We start from the raw sequence: 21,047 nt of genomic DNA, 5'->3' as shown, positions 1-21,047 counted from the left end.
TGTCTCTTAGGAGGTGTGCGTTTCCCTGTAGGAAAGGTGCTAGACTAAGGCCAGTCCTGTCCCCTGCCACTTGGGCTGGGCAGAAGTGTCCTGTGTCTGCAGTGCTGTGTGTGCACATCCACCTGGAAGCAGCGGTCTCCCATGAGGCTGAGGTGCTGGGGGCTGGGCAGGACGGGGGCCTGGGAGGGTATGGCGTCTCTTCATCTGATTGCTCTGCAGGCTGCGGGACTGCAATGTGGGGAAACGTGGATGCAAACTTCTCTCGACGCTGCTCCGGGAGAATTGGAGCCTCACACACTTGGACCTGGGCCTGAATCCCATAGCTGCTGGGCTGTGGTTTCTCTGTGACGCCTTGAGGAATCCAAATTTCCAGCTAAAATACCTAGGGTAGGTGTTTGTGCTCTTCTAAAGTGTTTGAAAGCTTTAGTTGCTATATTCCAAAATACCTTGGATTGTGGCAATGTGTATCACCCGAGTTTTTAGGATTGGACCCCTCCCGGGGGAACATAGGTGAGTGGGAGCTCACATTTATCAGAGGTGAGTTTCAGAAATGTGCTGCTTCCGCTGGGATCCAGGATCAGGAAGCAAAGCCGGTGCCAGTTCCATGCCCAGGGGCTGAAGATGGGCTCCTGCCCCTTAGGATACCCATCAGCCCCATAAATAGGTTGGTGAGCTCTGCCTCCCTTCTCAGCCCAGCCCTCACATTGATGCCGCCCTCTTTGCAACTGGACAGAGGATCTGCAAGCTGGAAAGGTGGTCTGGGCTGTGTAAGGACTTCCTCGCTGTGGTGCAGAGACCAGAACAGACACAGAATACTGGTGCTTCTGTTTTGGGGTCCTGGCTGTTCCTGGGGAAATCTTGGCATTCTGGTGGTCAGGATCCAGTGGAGCCACATGCAGACTCGCATGATGTGCCTTTTCCCTCACGGAACCTCCCCACCTTCCACAGACAAAGGCAGCGTGGTCTCCAAGGGGCTCTGTGGAAAGCGGGGAATGTGAGGTGACAATAATGTCATACATTCTAATGACCGATTGGGCTCTCAGCAATAAGGTCTATAAAAGCAACCCGACCATCCCCCGGCTCCGAGCACTACTCATTTCTCAGCTGGTCCAGCTGCCTGGGATCCGACCACCTGTCCCTCTGTGGCAAACCCTCCTCTGAACCTTCAGCTCTCCCAGGGATTGTGTTTCTATCTCGGACGTGACCTGCACGTTTCTCTTAATTTCCTAGCAACTCTTAACCGATCACCCCGAGGGACCTTTCCAGTTGCAAGTTATACCACAGCATCTTTATTTCCAAAGCCTCAAATCTCATTACAAGTGAAACAAAGACTTTTATAATAAACATCTTTCAGGATCTTATGGATCCTCCTTAGGAGCTGACTCTAGGTGTGCTGTGTGTGGGGGCATGGAACCCAGTACCTGGCACAGCTAGAAAGGGCTCTGCCACTGAGCTGCACCCCAGCTGCGGAGCCCAGATCTCCTGCATTCCTCCTCCCCTGCTCGCGGATCCTCCCCCAGTTGCCATATACTACAGGGTCTTCCTGTCTTGAAGGTCCATTCTCATGGAGGACTTCCTGCCCACTATAAGTAAAACCCTCTCTGGCCGACTCACCTGTTTTGTTCCAAGACCATCCACGACCACCCCCCCCACCACCACGGAGCTGATCACCTGCCCCATTTGCTCCCGGCTGGATCCCGGGACAGCGTGTGCACCGGGCGGCACACTGGGTTCCAGTAAGTGAGCAGCTCTCTGCCCTCCACAGGCTCTGGGGGTGCTCCCTCACCCCTCTGCACTGTCAGGAGCTGGCATCTGCCCTCGTGAGCAACCAGACGCTAGAGACTCTGGACCTGGGCCAGAACGCCTTGGGACTGAGCGGAGTGACCGTGCTCCTGGAGGCTCTGAGGGCCAGCAGCGGGCCCCTGAGGACGCTCAGGTATGGTCTTCCTGCTCCACACGCGGGCTTCCCTCGAAGAGATCAGTGCTGCCCAGGAAGGGGAGGCGGGGGTGACACACCCCTTTCCCAGCAGCCCCTCGCCTGGGGGATTCCGTCCACTGCCCCCTTCTCCTAAGCGCTTCTCTTGGATTCGAGTGTTGTGCAGTGTTGTCCAGCACACGCGGTACTGGGCACGCGGATGCTCAGACCCCCTGGGGCACAGGCTGGAGCTTGCCTGTGGGTGCGCAGGACTGGCGTCGGCGCACCGCACACCCAGCCAGGACGCGTGGTTCCTGTTCTTGCCGTCTCCGGGGTCCCAGGGTTGCCTGGGTCCCCGCTGAGCGAAGCTGGTTCTCCAGGGGTTTCCTTGACGGGGGAACATCTGCAGCCCTCCAGTACCTTGACCCGTCTTTGGCTTCCTCGGGCCTTTCCCCAAAGCCCTCGCAGACGGCTCCTCCCTTCCAGCAGAGCAGACCCACGTTTCCTGCTCTCGGGCCACAGGTGTGCACACTGTTACCAGAGGCCCAGGGAGAGGAGAGCGGGCCGTCCCCACCTGCCAGGTGGAGCAAGGCAGAGGAGGAGGGCTTTATTTAAGATACAGGCAGGACAGGATCTGGCCGGGAGCTGGCCCACCCTGCTCTGGTCCTCTGTGCACCGTCCCCACCTCCACTGCCATCTCTTTTCGGGGAGGATTGGGGTAGGGACCAGTAAGCGGTGTTCCTATTTCTCACCCCTTGTAAAAATTGTGGAACCTGTGACATCCCCGGTGGCCAGCCCACTGTCATTCGCTCCAGGAATGCAACTCCTGCTTCCACAGGAATGTCCAAGCTGGCCTCATTCAGGGGCTGTGAGTTGTAGACATGGCGACCACTCAACCTGGTTTGCAGTGCAGGGGTGTGTCCAGGGCTGGAGCAAGCCATAATGCCACCAAGAAATATGGTGGGACCTCGAGTCCTGTGGCCTCCCGCCTCATGTTGTGGTCTGGATCCATTTCTGTCCCCTGTTATCCCTCAGCGACACCCTCCGCCATCCCATCGCACATGAGCGGGGCTGGACATGGCGGCCACGTGGATCCAAGTTGATGTTTCACCCTGGGGTTCGCTTTGGGATTGTTCTACTGAATGGTGCTTTTTTACACTAGAAGGGTCCAACCCAGTGCCCCATGTGTGCCAGGCAAGCACTGAATGGTGCAGGGTTGGGGAACTTATCCCCTGAGCCACATCCCTAGCCCTTTTTATTTGGCACCTAAGTTGTCAGGGCCTTGCTAAGTTGCTGAGACTTGGTTTGAACGTGTTTGAACGTGCTTCAGCCTCAGCTGCTGGGATGGTGAGTGTGCCCAGCTCTACCAAATATTTGACTAACCAATATCTTCTTTGCTTTAGAAAATAATTTATTCATTCACTCAAATATTGAATATTTTAATACATATATATGAGGTACAGTGTAATTGGACGTATGTAGTGTGTATTGATCAAATCAGGTTCTTTAACAATTCCATTTTCTCTGAACGTTTAAAAATTTTTAATTGACATATAATAATGCTACATATTTTGGGGGTACAGTGATATATTTTGAGGTACTAGGCATTGAACCTACAGGTGCTCTACCACTGAGCTGCACCCCAGCCCTTTGTCTTTTATTTTGAAGCGGGGGTCTTCCCAAGTTTCCCCGGTTGGCTGTGTGAGTAGCTGGGATCGCGGGTGCACCCGCCCTGGCTGGCATGACGCTGCACTACGCGTATACAGTGAGTGCTGACCCAGTGGGCACGGTTCACGTTTCCATGTCCTTATCACCTTGTGGAGCCTTTGGGCTCCTCTTCTAGTGACTCAAGATGTACACTAACCACTGTGAACCACGGTGCCCTCCCTGTGCCGTGGAACGCCAGGGCTGTGCCTTCTGTTTGGTGCTGTTCAGTCTCCTCTGTCCTCCTGCACCTTCCCGCCCTCTGGGAATCTCTACTCTGCATCCAGATGGACTTCCAGCTTCTGCGCTGGGGAGACTGTCTTAGCCATCCTTCTTGGGAGGTCATCTGGCTGGGGTGAGCGCCTGTCTCTCCAGCGGCCAGCACCTGGGCTGCTCCCACCTGGATGGACAGGACGGTCAGTGGGAGGGGCTGCCTGAGGACAGGTGTGCCAGCAGAGGGGACGGGAGCGAGGCTCTGTGTGGTGATTACAGAAACGACTGTGGCTGGGGGAGCCCGTGGCTGGGTTCTTGAGGTCTTTGCAGGACGTGTGTCTGCACTTGGACATTTCTCAGGATTCCTATTTTTGTGGATCCAAAAATGTCTCCCGCCGCAAGTATCCTGAAACCTTCCTGGGCACTTGGGCCGTTTGTGGTGAATTTGGGGACAACAGAACTAGCTTTTCTGTTAATGCCGATGTCCTCTGGTCCCCCAGGTTGAAGATGGACAAGTGGAACGCGAAGGTCCAGGAGGTGCTGAGGGAGGTGAAGGAGAGCAACCCTGGCCTGACCCTGGACAGTACCGTGGGGACGAAGGCTCCCTCCTGCTGCCAGTTCTTTTTCTCGACACCCTGAGTCTCTCTCCCTCCTGGCTGCGTGTCCCAGGGGGATCTGGTCTCGCTCTCATGGTGGAGGTCAAGGGGCCAGGTGGTGGTGGTCCCTGGGCTGGGGGGTCAAACGTAGGCTTGAGCATCGATTTCTTTCTTCACAGTGAGTTCTGATCACGGGCACCTCGGGGGGGGGGGGTAATAAAGGGAAGGTCCTGAGCTTGGAGCTGCCTTTGTCCATGTGCTGGGGGTGGGGTCACAGGGACATGGCTGGTGTATCAGCTGGGAAAAGGGAGGCCTGGGAGTGTGCTCAGGACAGTCCATTCCTCTGTCCTTGGCCTGATTCAGTCGCTCCCTGGTGACTACAGGATTGGTGTATGTATGTATTTTAAATATTGTTTTGGTTGTAGATGGGCACAATCTTTATTTTTGTGTGGTGCTGAGGATTGAACCCAGTGCCCCACGTGTGCCAGGCAAGCGCTCCACCACTGAGCTTGTTTTTATATCCTAAGTTGGGATTTGGCAGATTTTTTTCCCCAAAGGGCCAGATAGTCACTTTTAGGCACTGAAGGCCATGTGGGCCCCGCCACGCTGCTTAGCCCTGCGCTCAGAGCAGGGAAGTGGTCACCCTGGGTCAACAGATGGGTGGGACTCTGTGCTAATGGAACTTTATTTACAAAGCCAGTGCAGGCCAGTTTGGCCTAGAGCCACGGCTCTCCGAAGCTGCTCTTGGCATCCTGTTACTTGGGAAGCACAACTCCGGCCACATCATGTCTCACTGGAAACCTCCTTGTCTGTTCTCTCCACCCCTCAGCAATTTGAAGGGAGAATGGCCCGTCCTGTACTAGTGTGACTATTTCTGGTAATTCATAGAAAACACATCAGTCTACTTCAGAATTAAGAGTCCAAGTCCCTGTTCAAGCAGTAATTCCCAGGCCTGACCGGACCGTCTGTCCATTTCCCCACTACCTTCCACCAAATGTAAAGTGCAGGTCACAGGACTGATCATCTCCACCACACCCTGGGGTTTCCAAAGTCCCTCTCAGAGGTAGGGGCCTCTGGCCACTGATTGGGTGGAAAGACTAAATGGCAATTCTTTTCATGTCTCAAATATGGAGGTAGAATGAGTCAGCCCTCAGAGCAGGAGGGAGCCCATTTCCTTCACTCCTAGCATCACAGTCCCTGGTGGGCCCTGAGCGAGGAAGGTTGTCTTCAGTGCTCCATGGAGGTGCGGTCACTGTGGTTGTGCTCGGGTGGTGTTAACCTGGGCTTGGGGGTGCCTGTCAGTGGGGTGTGGTTAGACAAGGATGCCCGGCCACTCAGGTGGTGCAGGCTGCTGCTCTGGCAGGTGCCAGTTCTGTGAATGGCAGCGACACCCCTGATGACTGGTTCCTTGGGCATTGCTTCATCCATTTCATCCCACAAACGTCCCCCAGAACTCTGGGGTGTTTTCCAGTGCAGGGGGCATTATTTTGGCTGATGGTGGATACACAGCAGCCAAGTGCTTCTCTCTGCATGCCGAAGACCACGTGCAGCGTGTTTGTCAGCCCTGGAGTAAACACCTGCACTTGGTGGCCTGTTAGGTTGCCACAGACCGGGTGGCTTGAGCAACCTATGTTTCCACAGGGTTCTGGAAGTTGGAAGTCCAAGGGGACAGTCTCCTTGTGTCCTTATGTGCTCTTTCCTCTGCGTTCATGTGCTAGGGTCCTTTAGCGTGTGCAGGCTAGACTTCTCCATCTTCCCAAGTCAGATGGAACTGGGGCCCACTCTATCATCCAACCCCATCACAGGTGATGATAAGTACTGCCACAGGTTCAGAGCCCACCACGCTCCCTTTCTCCTCGGGGGTTAATATTTTCCACATCCTTCACCTGTTACTCTGAGCAACATGCCTGAAATCTTCCTGATTTACTTACAAGGACTGAGGTTTGACAGAGCAGGTCTTCATGCTGCCCAGTTTCCTGGAAGGCCCAGCTCTGTAACTCTGATTTTGCATGATGTATTTCTGAATGGAGCGTCACAGTTTCCAACACAATGTTGTTGGTTTACTGTCTGCAACCATTTGATGTGTGGTGGTTCAGGGCTCACTCTTCCCATTGTTTTTTCTTTGTCTATATTTTTATGGTGGTGCTGGGGATTCAGCCCACGGCCTTGCGTATACAAGTGCCCTACACCTGAACTACATCACCAGCCCTGCTCATTTTATTTCCTCGTGGTCTTACCTGGGATCATGATTTGAAATAGCAGCTTCACATGTCCCAGCAGGATCCCTCTCCCAATAAACCAGGGTTGAATTGTCTGTGACCCAGACACTTTGTGGTCCTGGAGACATTTCAAACAGACAACAGTTGGAGTCCTGAGCTTTTCGAGTCCCCCCCCCCCCCATGGCAAAACCCTCTATGGTGCTCTGGGCCCACACACTAGGCCTCATTTGAGGGGGACACATTCCAAAACCCTTATGGTTGACTGAAACCAGGCTTGTACTGAGCCTTATAGATATACGCATCTATAAGGTAAATGACACCTTGACACTTCAAGGAGGCACTTCATGGCTTCTGTCTCTGGATGGCCAGCATGACCATTGCTGCACTTTTTGGCTATTAAGTAAAATAATTGCTACTTGGTCAGAAAAAGCTATGATATCTGGAAACTGGAAACCAGTCTGACAACCAAGGCAGCTACTTTATTTAAACATTCTATTTATGTGACCAAAAGGGTGGGCCAAAACGTGAAGATGGCGGGTGGAAAGGACCAGGCCTGGAGGTGTTAATTAACAGCTCCCCGCAGGGAGGAAGAATGCCCGGGGCAGTTACCTTAGCAACAAGTTGGCGGAGGGGGGAATCGTTCTATTTTCTTTGCTTCCCAGCCTCCTTCATCTTCCAGATCGAACCTAGTTATCTACCCGGATTATCTCTGGCCCCCGCCCCCCACCCCGCCTCCAGACCACTGTACGTTGGCATCCGTTCCCACAGCCCGTGCAGGTGGGGAGAGCAGGCCTTGGAGGGCGGCCAGGGCTTCGGCCACCTGCGGGCCGACTCCGCGTCTGCGCGCTGGCCCTGAGCAAACAGTGCAGCTGTCAGAGCCTCCCCTCCCCGGAGAAGAAAGGAGAGGCCCGCCTGCCGCGCGGTCCGGCAGAGCTGGGGCCGGCCCCGGACCCCGTTCTCTCCGCGCCTGCGCGCTTCACCGTCACCCAGAAGGCACCGCGCTCGTCCTCGGCGGCGTTGGCCAATGGCGGCCCAGGACGGAGGCACTTCCGGTGGGCCTCGTTACCCGGGCGGAACTGCCCGACCATCGGCGATGACGTCACTGGACGCGACGGTGCCGTCCACGCCGGCTGTGGGTAGCCCAGCCGTGTTCGGCTGCCACCTTCCCGTGGCTGCTCGGAAAGAAGCGGGAGGGCAGTGGAGACTGGCCTCGGTGCCTGGGACCCCGCCGTGAGCCTCCGGGGCTAGTGGAGCGCGGCCGGCGCCCAGGGTCACCCCTGAGGCATCCCGGCCCAGGATGGCCGCGGCGCTGGTGGACCTGGCGCAGGTGAGTGGCTGGGGTTTCGGCTTTGCGACTTCTGTGCTGGTGGGGAGAGGCTGGCAGCCGAAACGGCCCCGGGTTTCCCTTTGCACTTGTGTTTACGAAAAGCCAGCTCATACTTAAAAACGGCACTCTGTGCAGTCTGCAGCAGCCGGCCGGGAAGCAAGGCCCGCTTCAGCCGCAGCTGCAGTCAGCCTGCGCTGTCATGCTTGCGTGAAGCCAGGATGCCATCTCTAGTGATAGTCGAGGAAGGTGAAAGGTAACTTCTCTGTCATCTGGTCCACTACATGAAGGACTTGACTAGTAACTCTTTCCCAGTTTTGTTCCGGGTAATAATAGGACCTACCAGGGAAAGCCATATATGCACTCTTCACCAATACGGTAGGATATACTCTGCGAGTTAGCTCTTCTACACTTTCCTCTTACACTCGTATCACATCTCTGACAGTTGCTCAATAATTGGTTGAGGTTCTACACCATGGGCTCCTATCACAGCATAATACAACCTCTCAGCTACGGTCTGCAGGTCGCTACCTCATCCGCCCTGCTTGACTACTTCTGATCTTGCCTCCTTCCTATCGTCCTTGCTCACTGCTCTTCAGATACACCAACCTGACCATAGAAAGTTCTCTTTCGTCTCCCAGCCATTGCTCTTTCAGTTCACTGGGCCTCAGACGCTGTTCTCGGATCTCTGTAAGGCCATTCTTTGCATCTTTTTGGCTCTGCTCAAATTTTACTTCTTTGGAGAGGTCTTTACTGGCAGTGCAGGCTGAAGTAGGTCCTTCTCTGCTTGTCCTTGGCCTGCCTTTGTGTGTGTGTGTGTGTGTGTGTGCAGACAATCTGGCAGAGTTTTAAATGTTGCTAAATTGAGGTTTTCCATGATGTTGGGAGGCCAAATGAAGTAGGTAATAGCATGAGGCCCCTAACAGCAGTCCTTCATTGTCTCTGATGTAAGCTGAGGGGAGACATCATTTACCACCTTACTTAATCTGATTTCAGGTTCAGTTACTACCACTGTTTAACATCAGAATAGTTCAGGACTTTGACACCTTTATTAAACTACCCAATGTCACACAGCATTGAGGTAGCAGAAACTGACATTTAGCATACAGACCATCAGAGCCTTTGTTTTTTATACTTAGAAGGCTGGAAAGCCCTGGAGGTGACAGCTAAGGAGAACTATGCAGGTTGAGCAATGCTCCTCTAGGAAGTTGCTTTGGGCATTAAAGTGGAGGGCCAGACATCTAAGCAGAGAGAATCCTTTAGACAAAGGCAAGGTTGTTTAAGGAGATCTAAGAGGGCCTGAGAGGTTGCCATGATTCTGTCCCTTTTCCCCACCTGCTGAAACATGTTTCAGAATGGTGAGATCCTGTGATGGTTTGTTCCATGTGCATGCCACCTTGACTGTACAGCATTTTGACCAGTCACAAGCCCATGTTTTCCGGATCACCACCTACATTATCCTTAGTTGTTTGGATTTCCTGTCTAAAAGTACTTTGGCCTTAGGGTTATCAAAGGGTTTAGCACCCTGTGGGTATTTTCCATGCACTTGGTGGTGATGGATTTACCCATATTGTAAGTATTTTGAGGAGCTACTGAAAAAAATTGAACAGTAAAATTTAGTGGGAAAACTTAACCACCTTGTTACTATAGACTTACATTGGTGGTGGAGTAATTGACATTACAATCCTCAAACCGGGGCTCAAATGCCATAACTGCTCAAACATGAAACTGGGTGAATTGGTAGGGTCCTTCAGGCTCAGGTCACTGACTGCCATGTAGAGGTGAATGATGCTGGTGTTTACCCCAGAAGCTATGGAAGGATTAATAGAAATCCTAAAGGCCATGCATAGAATATTTTCTTTTTCAGCTTTATGACTTTCATTGATAAAGCGTTCCTGTATCGCTATGGAAATGAAGGCTCAGATAATGAAAGCTCCCTAAGGTTCCATAGATGGCAAGTGCCAATTTCAGGAGTTTGGATTCTATCAGTCTGACTTTGAGCTGGGGACTGGCAGTCATTTGAACACAGAATGTTCTCAGCCTGGGGCAGCACCTGCCTGCACCAGGAAGATGCAGATTGCACTGGTGGGGTCATTATCATCGCTTCCTCGCTCCTCTGATGTCCTAGAGCCCTTCTCTCTACATCTCACAGTGCAGAGGTTGATCCCATTGACTGTTCTGCATAAGCGGCATCTCTCCCTTACATGGTATTATGTTGAAGCAGCTCCTCCTTCCTTCTCCGGCCCAGCATGGAGCATGGCCCTTGGGAAACACCATGTGATTTAGGCCTTGATCTCTTTGCATGTTTTTCAGTGAAACAGACTCTCCTGTCTCTTGGAATAGCCCCACGACCAACAGTGTTCCCTCTGTTTGACTTTCCAGGGGTCTGTGACCTTCGAGGATGTAGCTGTGACTTTCACCCAGGAGGAGTGGGGACAACTGGACCCAGCTCAGAGGACCTTGTACCAGGAGGTGATGCTGGAGAACTGTGGGCTCCTGGTCTCACTGGGTAAGGCCTTCCACCTCCAGCATGCAGCGGACCTGCTGCCTCCTTCACTCCACCCTGTGGCTTCAGAAGCCTCTGGATCCAGCTTCTTCCCAGGGCTTCAGTCATTTACTAGACTCACCTCTTCCTGTCTGGTGTCCCGAGTCTCTCTGGGCAGTGGAAGTAGGGCCCTTGGGCTCCCAGGGTGCTGTGGAGAAGGCGACAGTGGAAGGAATGGGGAGGCTTTCAGGACCCAAGGTGAGGTTTCGAGGGAGAACCTGAAGACCACCACAATTTCTCCTGGCTCCTGCCACCATATCCAAACAAGGGCCTTTTCTTCCTGAGCCAGTTTGCAGCATGAGTGGCCTTCTGGTCCTTGCTGTGTGTGACCACCAGATTCCTGGTCCTATTGTCTGCATGTTTGTATTTTTCCTTATTTGCTGCTGGCTTTTGTGGGCCACCCTTGAGGCAGCAAATGGCAGCCATGAGCCATCCTTCCCTCAGCCTCTCACTCGGTGCCCAGCGTAGATTGGCCCCAGTCTGTGGTTCTTTTTTATGCCATCTTTCAGTGGGGAGTCTGACTTAGGAGCAGGGTTGGATCAGGTGTCCCCAGTAGCCCAGTGTGCAGGGTGGTGTGGGATGCGATCTTTGCTGGGAAGGGGTTTGGTAGAATTAGATACGTAAATTCTTAACAATAAGGAGTCCTCTCTAACCCAGCCGACCTTCGCTCACCTTTGGTGCTCCGGCCCAGACTCCCCACACTCCAGTCTTTGCAACTTCCTGCCCTTCCTCCCCTGCCCTCCTGCCTGCCGCAGGACAGCACTGCAGTTTTCTCCTTGTGCTGTGGTGTGCTCAGGGTGAGGCAGCGTTCCACTCTGCTGCCCTTTCTCAGCATCTGCTCACCAGAGCCTTCCTGAACAGTCTCCAGGAGGCCCCGCCCCCATCACATGCTGCTTCTCCCATCTCCCTGTATTTATTTCTCTCCTCCTAAGCCAGAGGCTCTCAAGTGGGGAGCCCTTCCGCACACATGGGGTGACGTGGGAAGATGTTCTTGGTTTTTACGTTGGGTTGGGGGTATTACTGGCATTTAGTGGGTGGAGACCTGGGTGCTGCTGAGCGTCCTTGTAATGCACAGGACAGATCACCACTGCACACGGGACCCAAAAATCAGTTGGCGGAGGTTGGACCTGTATGAGAGGAAGCACAGACACCCCCTCACCTGCCATCAGGAGACCCCTGGAGAAGCCATTCTTGAGGACTAATCTGGTCTGGAGACATGCCCTGGACAAGCAGTCCCTTGAGCACCTTTTTCCTGCCACTGAGATTTGTTGAATGAAAAGTCTGGGTTTAGAGCTGAATCTAGCCCAGCCCCTTTCCCTGACACTTGCTGATCCCCTTTCACCAGAGCGGGAAAGTACAGAGGTGGGACTCAGGTGGAAGGTCATAGGGTCGTTGTCGGCACTGCCCTTGGAAAAGATTGATCTGCGTTAATTTGCCTGAGTTGGATGTGAAATCTCCAAAACCGTGTGCTAAGTAGACCTCTGTTGTTTTCATTGCCAAGAGTTAGGCATTAGATGAGGAAAGGAAAACTGACTAATACACATACCTTTGCTTTGAGTGGAGAGAGATTTTACATGTCTGTTTTCCCCTAAATTACTGCTTAAATATTGTTCAGGTTTGAGCTGACCCAGTGCATTCAACATTCAACCTGCTTGCCTAGTCCTGTGGACGTGGTTAGCCCCGATATGTGCCAGCTTCTGAGTGCATACTGGGGCACAGTGGTCATCCAGTGTGGATGGCCAGCCTTGTTCCAGGTCACATGTCAGTTTTCTGTTTGTTCCGGTGGGAGAGGCTTCATCCTAAGGACCAGCTGCTGGGCTTGAGGCCTGAAGGAGATGGAGGGTGTTTACTGCTTTTCACAAAATCCATGTTTCTCCCTTTTTTTTTTTTTTTTCTTTTGTCCCTGAATAGGGTATCCTGTTCCCAAACCTGAGCTGATCTTCCAGCTGGAGCACGGGCAGCAGTTGTGGACAGTGATGATAGACCTTTTTCAGAGCACCTGTCCAGGTAGGAGCCATGACCTTGGCTAGTGGAGGCCCCACAGGCTTGAGTCAGGGAAGACACTGGCCTCGGTATCTCTTGGGAAGCATCGTACCGTGGCCTTTGGATTTTGTAGCCATGTTGCCCTTTGACCTGTACTCTGGTCAGCCAAACCCATCAGCTTGTTCCAGGTCCTGGGAAAGAGTGAGGTTGGTGAGCTAACACCTGGCCAGGGCTCCAACTGTGTGGTCATGAAACCTGTCTTGGCTGTCATCAGCTCTGAGGCCCTACCTGGCAAGGTCAAAGACTCTCGTGGTTTGTACATGAGGGTGATTGGTTGGCACAAGGCTCAGCGGCTCAGCATGTGTAGCTGTGATCCTCACTGTCCCCAGGTCTGCGTGGGGCATGGGGCTCTACAGGTTCTTTCTCTCATCAGCCTGTTGTCTTAAGGTTTTTCCACTATTCCCCCTTCCAGGGACACCAGTCCCCTCACATTCTACCTGAGGAACTAGATATTACCCACACTTGTGTACAAACTGTGGGATATATGTCCAAGAAAACAGACAGTGTGTTGAATATCTCAATTCTCTCCTCTCAAGTAGCTGTGCTTATTTCAGATTAAGTGTACATATTAGAAGAAGTGTGAATTGTGGGACAGAAGGGTGTCCAAGCAGGAAGCTTCTGTGTCCTCAGGGATTTGTTAACCATCTGGTTTCTCCCTGTGACGATATATAGGTGGTATGTTGCTGACTTGGGATGGTCACTGCAGTATTGATGGACATTCTGTTGGGTTTCATTATATATATATACACACACACATACACACACAGCTGATTAAGTAATTGATTATGTAAAACTGTCTCTAGCAATGTCCCCTTTTAAGAGCCATAATTGGTACTTTTTTTTTTTTTTCTTAAGGTACTAGGGGTTGAAACTAGGGGTGCTTTACCTCTGAGCAACATCTCCAGACCTTTTTACTTTTTATTTTGAGACAGAGTCTTGCTGAGTTGCTTTGGGCCTCACTAAATTGCTGAGGCTGTCCTCCAACTTGCAATCCTCCTGCCTTGGCCTCCCTGGCTGCTGGGATTATAGGTGTACACCACTGCACCAGGCTTTGGTTGCTACACTGTGGCTTAATGCTCTCATGGTCGTCTTACTAGTTTTTCTGGTTTTGCCAGACCTTAGCCTGATTCATTTCTTTAGAATACATTATTTATGGGCTCACAATGAGATAACTTTTTGTAAAGTGTCAATATGGAATTGAGATAATTTCTCCCCTAAAGACTTTCTGTCCCTTCACCCAGCCTCTTCATTTGGTCTGGCTTTCAAGGTGTCAAGAATTAAGAAGTGTCTGAATGTGGTGGATACCCTATATCCCAGCAGCTCAGAATGGTGATTCAGGAGGATCTCAAGTTCAGTGCTAGTCTTAGCAATTTAACCCGACCCTATCTCAAAATGAAAAATAAAAAGGACTGGAGATGTAGCTCAGTGGTAGAGGATCCCTGGGTTTAATCCCCAATGCCGTCAAAAAGATAGATATATAAATTCTACAACTGATACAGAGAAGGAAAGAAATTAATCACAAAACTGGGGTTTAACAGATGTGAACCTTTCCAAAAGGCCCAGCAGGTTAGATGTTGTCGCTCTGTCTCTGATCACTGTTTCGTCTCTCTGGTGTGGGAGATCTTCCCTGAGTCTTCGGGATAACTGATAGGGGTCCAAAGTGGTACGAGGAGCCTACCTGGTATGAAGCAGAAATTCCAGAAATCTAGTGTTTGAGGTTTCCCATTGATCAAACACCGAATGTGACTTTTGCTGAGATTTCTCATCATACGCTTCCTGTCTTCCATGTGGGCCACCCTCGTTGTGCTTTCCTGGTGTCCCTGTAACAGCATGCGATGGCGTCCTGTAGAGGAAGCTTCCTCCACATGGTTTCGGCGTGGCTCTGTCCAGCCACGTGCAGGCTGCAGTTGTGGAGCTTACGCCACTGCAGACCCTCTGTGTGCTGACTGACCTCTCCCCAGGTCTCCCTTTCAAGGTGTTTGGGGTCCAAGGGCCAGGAAGAAAGATGTTCAAACCTAAGGTTCAGAGGTAACAGAGTGGACAGAGAGGCTGTGTTTTGAGTTCCATGTTTTCACTGAAGTGAGGATCTTGTCCTTCTGTGTTGTTATTAACAGGCCCTGTTGTGTGTTGAATTTTCTTTCAGGTGACAGTGGAAAACCTCAGGCCACCGAACCTACTACTTGTGAGCCAGCCTTGTCTGAGGGTGCCTCACTCCAGGGACTGTTAACACAAGGGGCCTCAGGGTGCTCCCAGGTGGTGGCAGCCAGAGGTCAGGATGGGCCATCAGCAGTGCAGGAAGGACTCTTGAGACCAGGTGTAGAGCTGCAGGAGAGGCTTCCTGGGAAAAGTATCCCTAAACCTGGTGGTTCAGGGGCATCTGAGGACATTTGTTCAAGGATTGTACAGGACCCTGTCTGTCTAGGAGATGCTCTTCATGACTGTGACCCACTGATCACTGCTATGGATCCCATGAGTCAGGAGAATGAAAACATCTTCAAATGCAGTGAATGTGGGAAAGTGTTTAACAAGAAACGCCTTCTTGCCCGACATGAGAGGATTCACTCTGGAGTGAAGCCCTACGAGTGCACGGAGTGTGGGAAGACCTTCAGCAAAAGCACATACCTCCTTCAACACCACATGGTCCACACAGGGGAGAAGCCCTATAAATGTATGGAGTGTGGAAAGGCCTTCAACCGCAAATCACACCTTACTCAGCATCAGCGGATCCACAGTGGGGAGAAGCCCTACAAGTGCAGCGAGTGTGGAAAGGCCTTCACCCACCGCTCCACTTTTGTCTTGCATAACAGGAGCCACACTGGAGAGAAACCTTTTGTGTGCAAAGAATGTGGCAAAGCCTTTCGTGATAGGCCGGGCTTCATTCGACACTACATCATCCACAGTGGGGAGAATCCCTATGAGTGTTTTGAGTGTGGCAAGGTCTTCAAGCACAGATCATATCTTATGTGGCACCAGCAGACTCACACTGGGGAGAAGCCCTACGAGTGCAGCGAGTGTGGGAAGGCCTTCTGTGAGAGCGCGGCCCTGATCCACCACTATGTCATCCACACCGGGGAGAAGCCCTTCGAGTGCCTCGAGTGTGGGAAGGCCTTCAACCACAGGTCCTACCTCAAGAGGCACCAGCGCATTCATACTGGAGAGAAGCCTTATGTGTGCAGTGAGTGTGGGAAGGCCTTCACCCACTGCTCTACTTATATCTTGCATAAAAGGGCCCACACTGGAGAAAAACCCTTTGAGTGCAAAGAATGTGGGAAAGCCTTTAGCAATAGGGCAGACCTCATTCGCCACTTCAGCATCCACACTGGGGAGAAGCCCTACGAGTGCATGGAGTGTGGGAAGGCCTTCAACCGCAGGTCAGGCCTCACGAGGCACCAGCGTATTCATAGTGGGGAGAAGCCCTATGAATGCATCGAGTGTGGGAAAACCTTTTGCTGGAGCACAAACCTCATTCGACACTCTATTATCCACACTGGAGAGAAGCCCTATGAGTGCAGTGAGTGTGGAAAGGCCTTCAGCCGCAGCTCATCCCTCACTCACCATCAAAGGATGCACAGTGGCAGAAACCCTGTCAGCGTTGCAGAGGAGGGGTCACCTTTCCCAAGTGCTCATGCCTCTGTCAACATTCAGGAACTTCTATTAGGGGATGACTTTGTGAATGTAACTGATGAGGAAAAGCGTTTGAAAGAGGAAACATCCTGCATGGCATCTGATCATTCATACCAAAGAGAAAACCCACAAATGTCTTCATTATAAGAAAACCTTATTATTTGTTATCTGAAGACTCATTAGAAATTGACTTAGCTTACAACACTGTTCTCCATCTGAGAATTCATCTCAGGAGAGAGAGACAGAGGTTATTTGCACTTAGGACTACTTTCAGATGCATCTTTCTTCTCATTTACAGTGCAATGTTATCTCAGGAATGTTTATAAAAAGGAAGTGATATAGAGTGAAACATAGGCACTGCTTCTTTCACACTGTTCCACTCAGTCTATGGGACTTGTTCATGGATTTCTTTGTTTATTTGGGTGGAGAGGGTTCTGGTTTAGGAGACAAAGAACCTTGACTGTCTTGTATATGCATTCAGTGCTGTCCAGTGTTGAGAGGTAGGAAGTTGAGGGCAAGTCTAGAAACTTACTAAATGTCCTCCTTATTGTACAACATTGTCTCTGTTCTTGTGGAGCATACGTTTTTAAGAAGAATATGAAGGTGTGAGTGCAGTGAATGTGGGAATACTTTTATATTTAAGGGAATAAGGAAACATGTTTTTATGTTTGTGTGTGTAGTGCTAGGAATTGAACCCAGGGCCGCAAGCATATTAAGCATGCAATATACCACTGAGCTACATCCAGCCCCAGGGTATACAAATGAATGGACACTTGCTTATGGCACCACTTAAGACTGGCAAACTCTCTTTAATATGGTTTCAAACACCACTCAGAATTTTTCTTGATCCCCTCTTTTTCGTTTACTTGAAGCTATGCAGTAAGTCTTAAAATTGGGTAAAATGATTCCTTTTCTTTCTTTTATTTCAAGTTGATTTAGTACTTTTTTTTTACTTTCCACTTTAGGATTTGTTTTTCTGATATCGTAATGAAATACCAGATATTTGATAGATGTTGAGTTAAATCTAGATCAGGTTTTTGAGAATTGTATCTTTCTATTGTGGTGAGTCATCCCTTTATGAATGTGGTTTTATGAACATGGTATATCATTTTGTTTATTTAAGTATTCCTTGACTTATTCCTTTACTGTTTTATAATTTATATTATATAGCTCTTGTATATTTTTAATGAGATTTATACCTTTTTTTAGCAGTTATAAAATTAATATTTAAACTTTCAATTTCCACATGATGTTTGGCAGTATGCAGAAATGTAATTAGTTTTTGGATATTGTCTTACTATCCTTCAACTTTGCTGAAGTATATCTAGCATTTTTTATATATGTTTTGCTAGAGAATCCTTTGGATTTTAAACAAAGAAATGTCCTCTGTAAATAGAATCTTTTCTTTCCCACCTTGCATATCTTTTATTTCCCTTATTTTATTGCACTAGCTAGGATTTTCAGTATGATGTTGAATATGATTAGTGAGAACTCATCCATACTAGTAGGGAAGAAATGTTCAGTTTCTCATAAATAATGATGTTGAACATAAGATTTATTTTAGCCAAAAATAGAAATTTTTTTTCTATTCTGAATTTGCTGAGATTTTTTTTATTACTGATTGTTCAAATTCGTCAAATGTTTTTTCTCAATCATTTGATATGATCATTATATGTTGCTTCTATATTCTGTTGATATGATATGTCATATTAATTTGAGATTTGAATATTTAGCCAGACTTGCATCCATGGAATAATCCCCAGTTGGTCATGGCATGTGATTTTGTCTACCATTATTCCATTTGCTAGTGTTTTGTTGAGGAAAATTTCCCTGATTTCATTAATTATAAGGAAGCTGTAGTTTTCTTCATTGCTTTTGGACTGTCTTCATCTGGTGTCAGGGTGGTGCTCATCTCCCAATATGAATGGGGAACCATTCTTTTCTTTTCAGTTATTTGGAAGATAATTTGTAGAATTGGTGTAATTCCCGTAATGCTTGGTAGTATTCTCCAGTGAAGCATTTGGACCTGGAGGTTTTTCTTTAAGATGTTTAATTATATATTTATTTTATTTTATATGTATAGAACTTATAAGAGTATTTCATATTGGATAAATTATCATGGTTCTTTTCAAGGAATTGTTTTATTTCATGCAAATTATTTAATTTGTTTGAACTATTTTCTATTATCCTTTGATTGCAGCAGGATATGTTCTTATATGCCCTGTTTTACTTCTGATATTGGAAATATATCCATTTTCTCTCTCTCTTCTTTGTTTCACAGTACTCTGGATGGAACCCCAGGGTGCTCTAATGCTGAGCTCCATCCCCAGCCCTTTTTGTTTTGAGACAGGGTCTTCCCTAAGTTGCCCTGGCTGGTCTTGAACTTATGAACTTCCTGCCTCAGCCTCTTCAGTAGCTGGGAGTGTATCCATTATAGCCATTCTCTTTTTGTCTTTGTAATCTTTTTAGATTTTTTCAATTTTCTCAGTTATTTAAAATTGTATCGATTTTTTTTCTCTACTATGTGTTCTTAATTCAACCCATTTCTTGGATCTGTGTTATATCCTTTCTTCCACCTAATTTATTTATATTTGGCTCTAATTAATTTCTCAAAGTGGGTGCTTCTTGATTTGAAGCCTTTTTCTTTTCTAATGTAAGCATGAAATTCTTTGAATTTGAATCACAGTACTGTTAGCTTCATCTTAATTAGTTTTAATTATATTTCTCCAATTTTGAAATTCTTGGTGAGATTTCATTTTTAATGAATGAATTATTTCGAAGTTGTTTAATTTCTTAGTGTTTTGAATATTTCCTTTTATCTATTTATTGTTGATTTCTAACTTGTTTCACATTTGCCCTGTTTATATTTGTTAAAGTCTTTCATGACCTGTTTTGTATGGCTTCTTGCAAAAAAAAAAAATGCATGTTCTGCTGTAATTGGGTGGAATTTCTGTAGAGATCCAGATGATCCTGTTTGTTGGTAATGTTATTCAGATTACCAAGAGAATGGTGTTAAACTCCTGAACTATATGAATGGAAGTATCTGTTCCTCCTTGTAAGTTCTATCAATTTTTCTTTCATATACTCACAGCTCTGTGTTTGGTACGTATATACATGTAAGTTTACTAAGACTTCTTTGTGTATTGGCCTTTTTATAACTTTTTCTGGTGGAGGTGGGGTACTGGGGATTGAACTCAGGGCCACTCAACCACTGAGCCACATCTCCAGCTCTTTTTTGTATTTTATATAGAGACAGGGTCTCACTGAGTTGCTTAGTGTCTCACCATTGCTGAGGCTGGCTTTGCCATCCTCCTGCTTCAGATTCCCAAGCCACTGGGATTACTGCGCCTGGCTTTTATCATTTTTTAACATCCTGGTTTTGCCCCTGTAAGTACTTTTAGCTCTGAAGTATACTTTATCTGATATTTGTATATTCACTCTTACATTTTTTTTTTTTTTTGGCTAATCCTCATATCCTTTATATTTTTTCATTATTTTATTTCAGACTCTTTACATATTTGAAACAAGTTTCTCATGAATAGCATACACACTGATTCTGCTTTTACATCCTTTTTATATATTTGTCTTTTAATTGGTATATTGAGGCCATTTAAAGTAATTATCGATTTGCTAGCATTCACAGCTCCATTTTATGATTTGAATTTATTTTCCCTGCTAACTGTTCCTCTCTTGTGTTTGTTGTTTTCTTCCCTTTGGTTAATTCACCTTATTTTAGAATTCCATGGATGTATCTGTAGTGTTGTATGTATTCTATCCAATAAGCAATTTTACTTCTCAGGGTCATCATGGCCATTGTTTTTATAATTTTTCTTGTTTCCCACAAATGAATGAATTCTCCTCAAGGCATTTTACTGTCAGTGGTCTATAGAGCTTCCCAAAATCATGTTTCCCGGTTGAACATTTCTCATGTCCTTTACCCACTGATCATCCTGCATCTTACTGTATTCATACACACTGATCCCAGTATGTATGTATCCACCATGTGGCTATAGGTGAGCAATCATATAAGATCAAGCAAACATGGTATTACTATGTGTTAGAGATTGGGAAGTTTTACATGTACCAACTGTTTTTGCCGCAGTCTGGCTGGGCACAAAATAACCGAGCCGCCACGAAGCACTTGTAGGTTCAAACAGCAACTCTTTATTCCCGAACTCCACCAGCACACTCCACACACACTCCCGGGAACTCTCTCACCCTCCACCAGGCTCCAGGCGAACTCTCGGAACCCGCTAGAACTCCATGGGAACTCCAAAGTAGCGGGCACCCGAGGCAGCAGGACCCGCCCTATTTTCGGACTGCAGGGTCCATATACAACTCAATACACAGTCTGTTTCAATCCAGCATCATCCAGTCACAGCAATTATAATTATCATCAACTTAATGGCTCGCTCTTAACCACTCCTTCTGGCGCCATCCAGACTCAGCTGTGGCCCTCAACAGTTCTAACCTTTATAACATCCTTTTTTTGGGGGGGTGTTACTGGGGATTGAACTTAGTACAGTAATTACAGGGACGCTCAACCACTGAGCCACATCTCCACCCCTATTTTTTTTTTTTTAAGAGATAGGGTCTCACTGAGTTGATTAGTACCTTGCTTTTGCTGAGGCTGGTTTTGAACTCACAATCCTCCTGCCTCAGCCTCTTGAGCTGCTGGGATTACAGGTCTGTACCACTGTACCCAGCTCCTTTATAACATCTTTATGTATTAGTTATTTTCCCATTTTATAGAAAGATGAGGGAATATGCCAAAGGTTACCCATTTGTGAAACTTGAGCTTAGGGACTGGAGGCAATGTTGGTTGACTCCAGAATAAAAAACTTATTGCCTATTATGGGGTGGA

At 48.4% G+C, this 21,047-nt stretch overlaps 2 protein-coding genes across 2 annotated transcripts in view; both read left to right on the top strand.

Moving 5' to 3' along the window:
• LOC124084196 (NACHT, LRR and PYD domains-containing protein 7-like) overlaps positions 1 to 7,787 on the top strand; it is a 21,048-nt gene extending 13,261 nt beyond the window's left edge. Inside the window, 4 exon segments of the mRNA XM_058574714.1 lie at positions 220 to 387; positions 1,766 to 1,936; positions 4,333 to 4,420; positions 7,416 to 7,787. Of these exon segments, the coding sequence (XP_058430697.1) occupies positions 220 to 387; positions 1,766 to 1,936; positions 4,333 to 4,420; positions 7,416 to 7,787 (799 nt within the window).
• On the top strand, positions 7,751 to 21,047 carry LOC124084048 (zinc finger protein 805). Its single transcript, XM_046430932.2, has 4 exons — positions 7,751 to 7,974; positions 10,354 to 10,480; positions 12,428 to 12,523; positions 14,703 to 21,047. The coding sequence occupies exons 1-4, from the start codon at positions 7,945 to 7,947 to the stop codon at positions 16,328 to 16,330; spliced, it is 1,881 nt and encodes a 626-aa protein (XP_046286888.1). The 5' UTR covers positions 7,751 to 7,944; the 3' UTR covers positions 16,331 to 21,047.

Source organism: Marmota monax, unplaced genomic scaffold (genome assembly GCF_021218885.2).
Source record: "Marmota monax isolate L192 unplaced genomic scaffold, Marmota_monax_Labrador192_F-V1.1 WCK01_AAM20220418_F8-fsc00215, whole genome shotgun sequence".
Classification (NCBI taxonomy): domain Eukaryota; kingdom Metazoa; phylum Chordata; class Mammalia; order Rodentia; family Sciuridae; genus Marmota; species Marmota monax.
This window is presented reverse-complemented; position numbering and strand designations above follow the sequence as displayed.

Coding starts and splice junctions, on each gene's coding strand:
- LOC124084048 (XM_046430932.2), top strand. CDS start 7,945: ATGGCCGCGGCGCTGGTGGACCTGGCGCAG. Junction 10,481..12,427: donor TGGGCTCCTGGTCTCACTGG/GTAAGGCCTTCC, acceptor GTCCCTGAATAG/GGTATCCTGTTCCCAAACCT. Junction 12,524..14,702: donor TTTTCAGAGCACCTGTCCAG/GTAGGAGCCATG, acceptor ATTTTCTTTCAG/GTGACAGTGGAAAACCTCAG.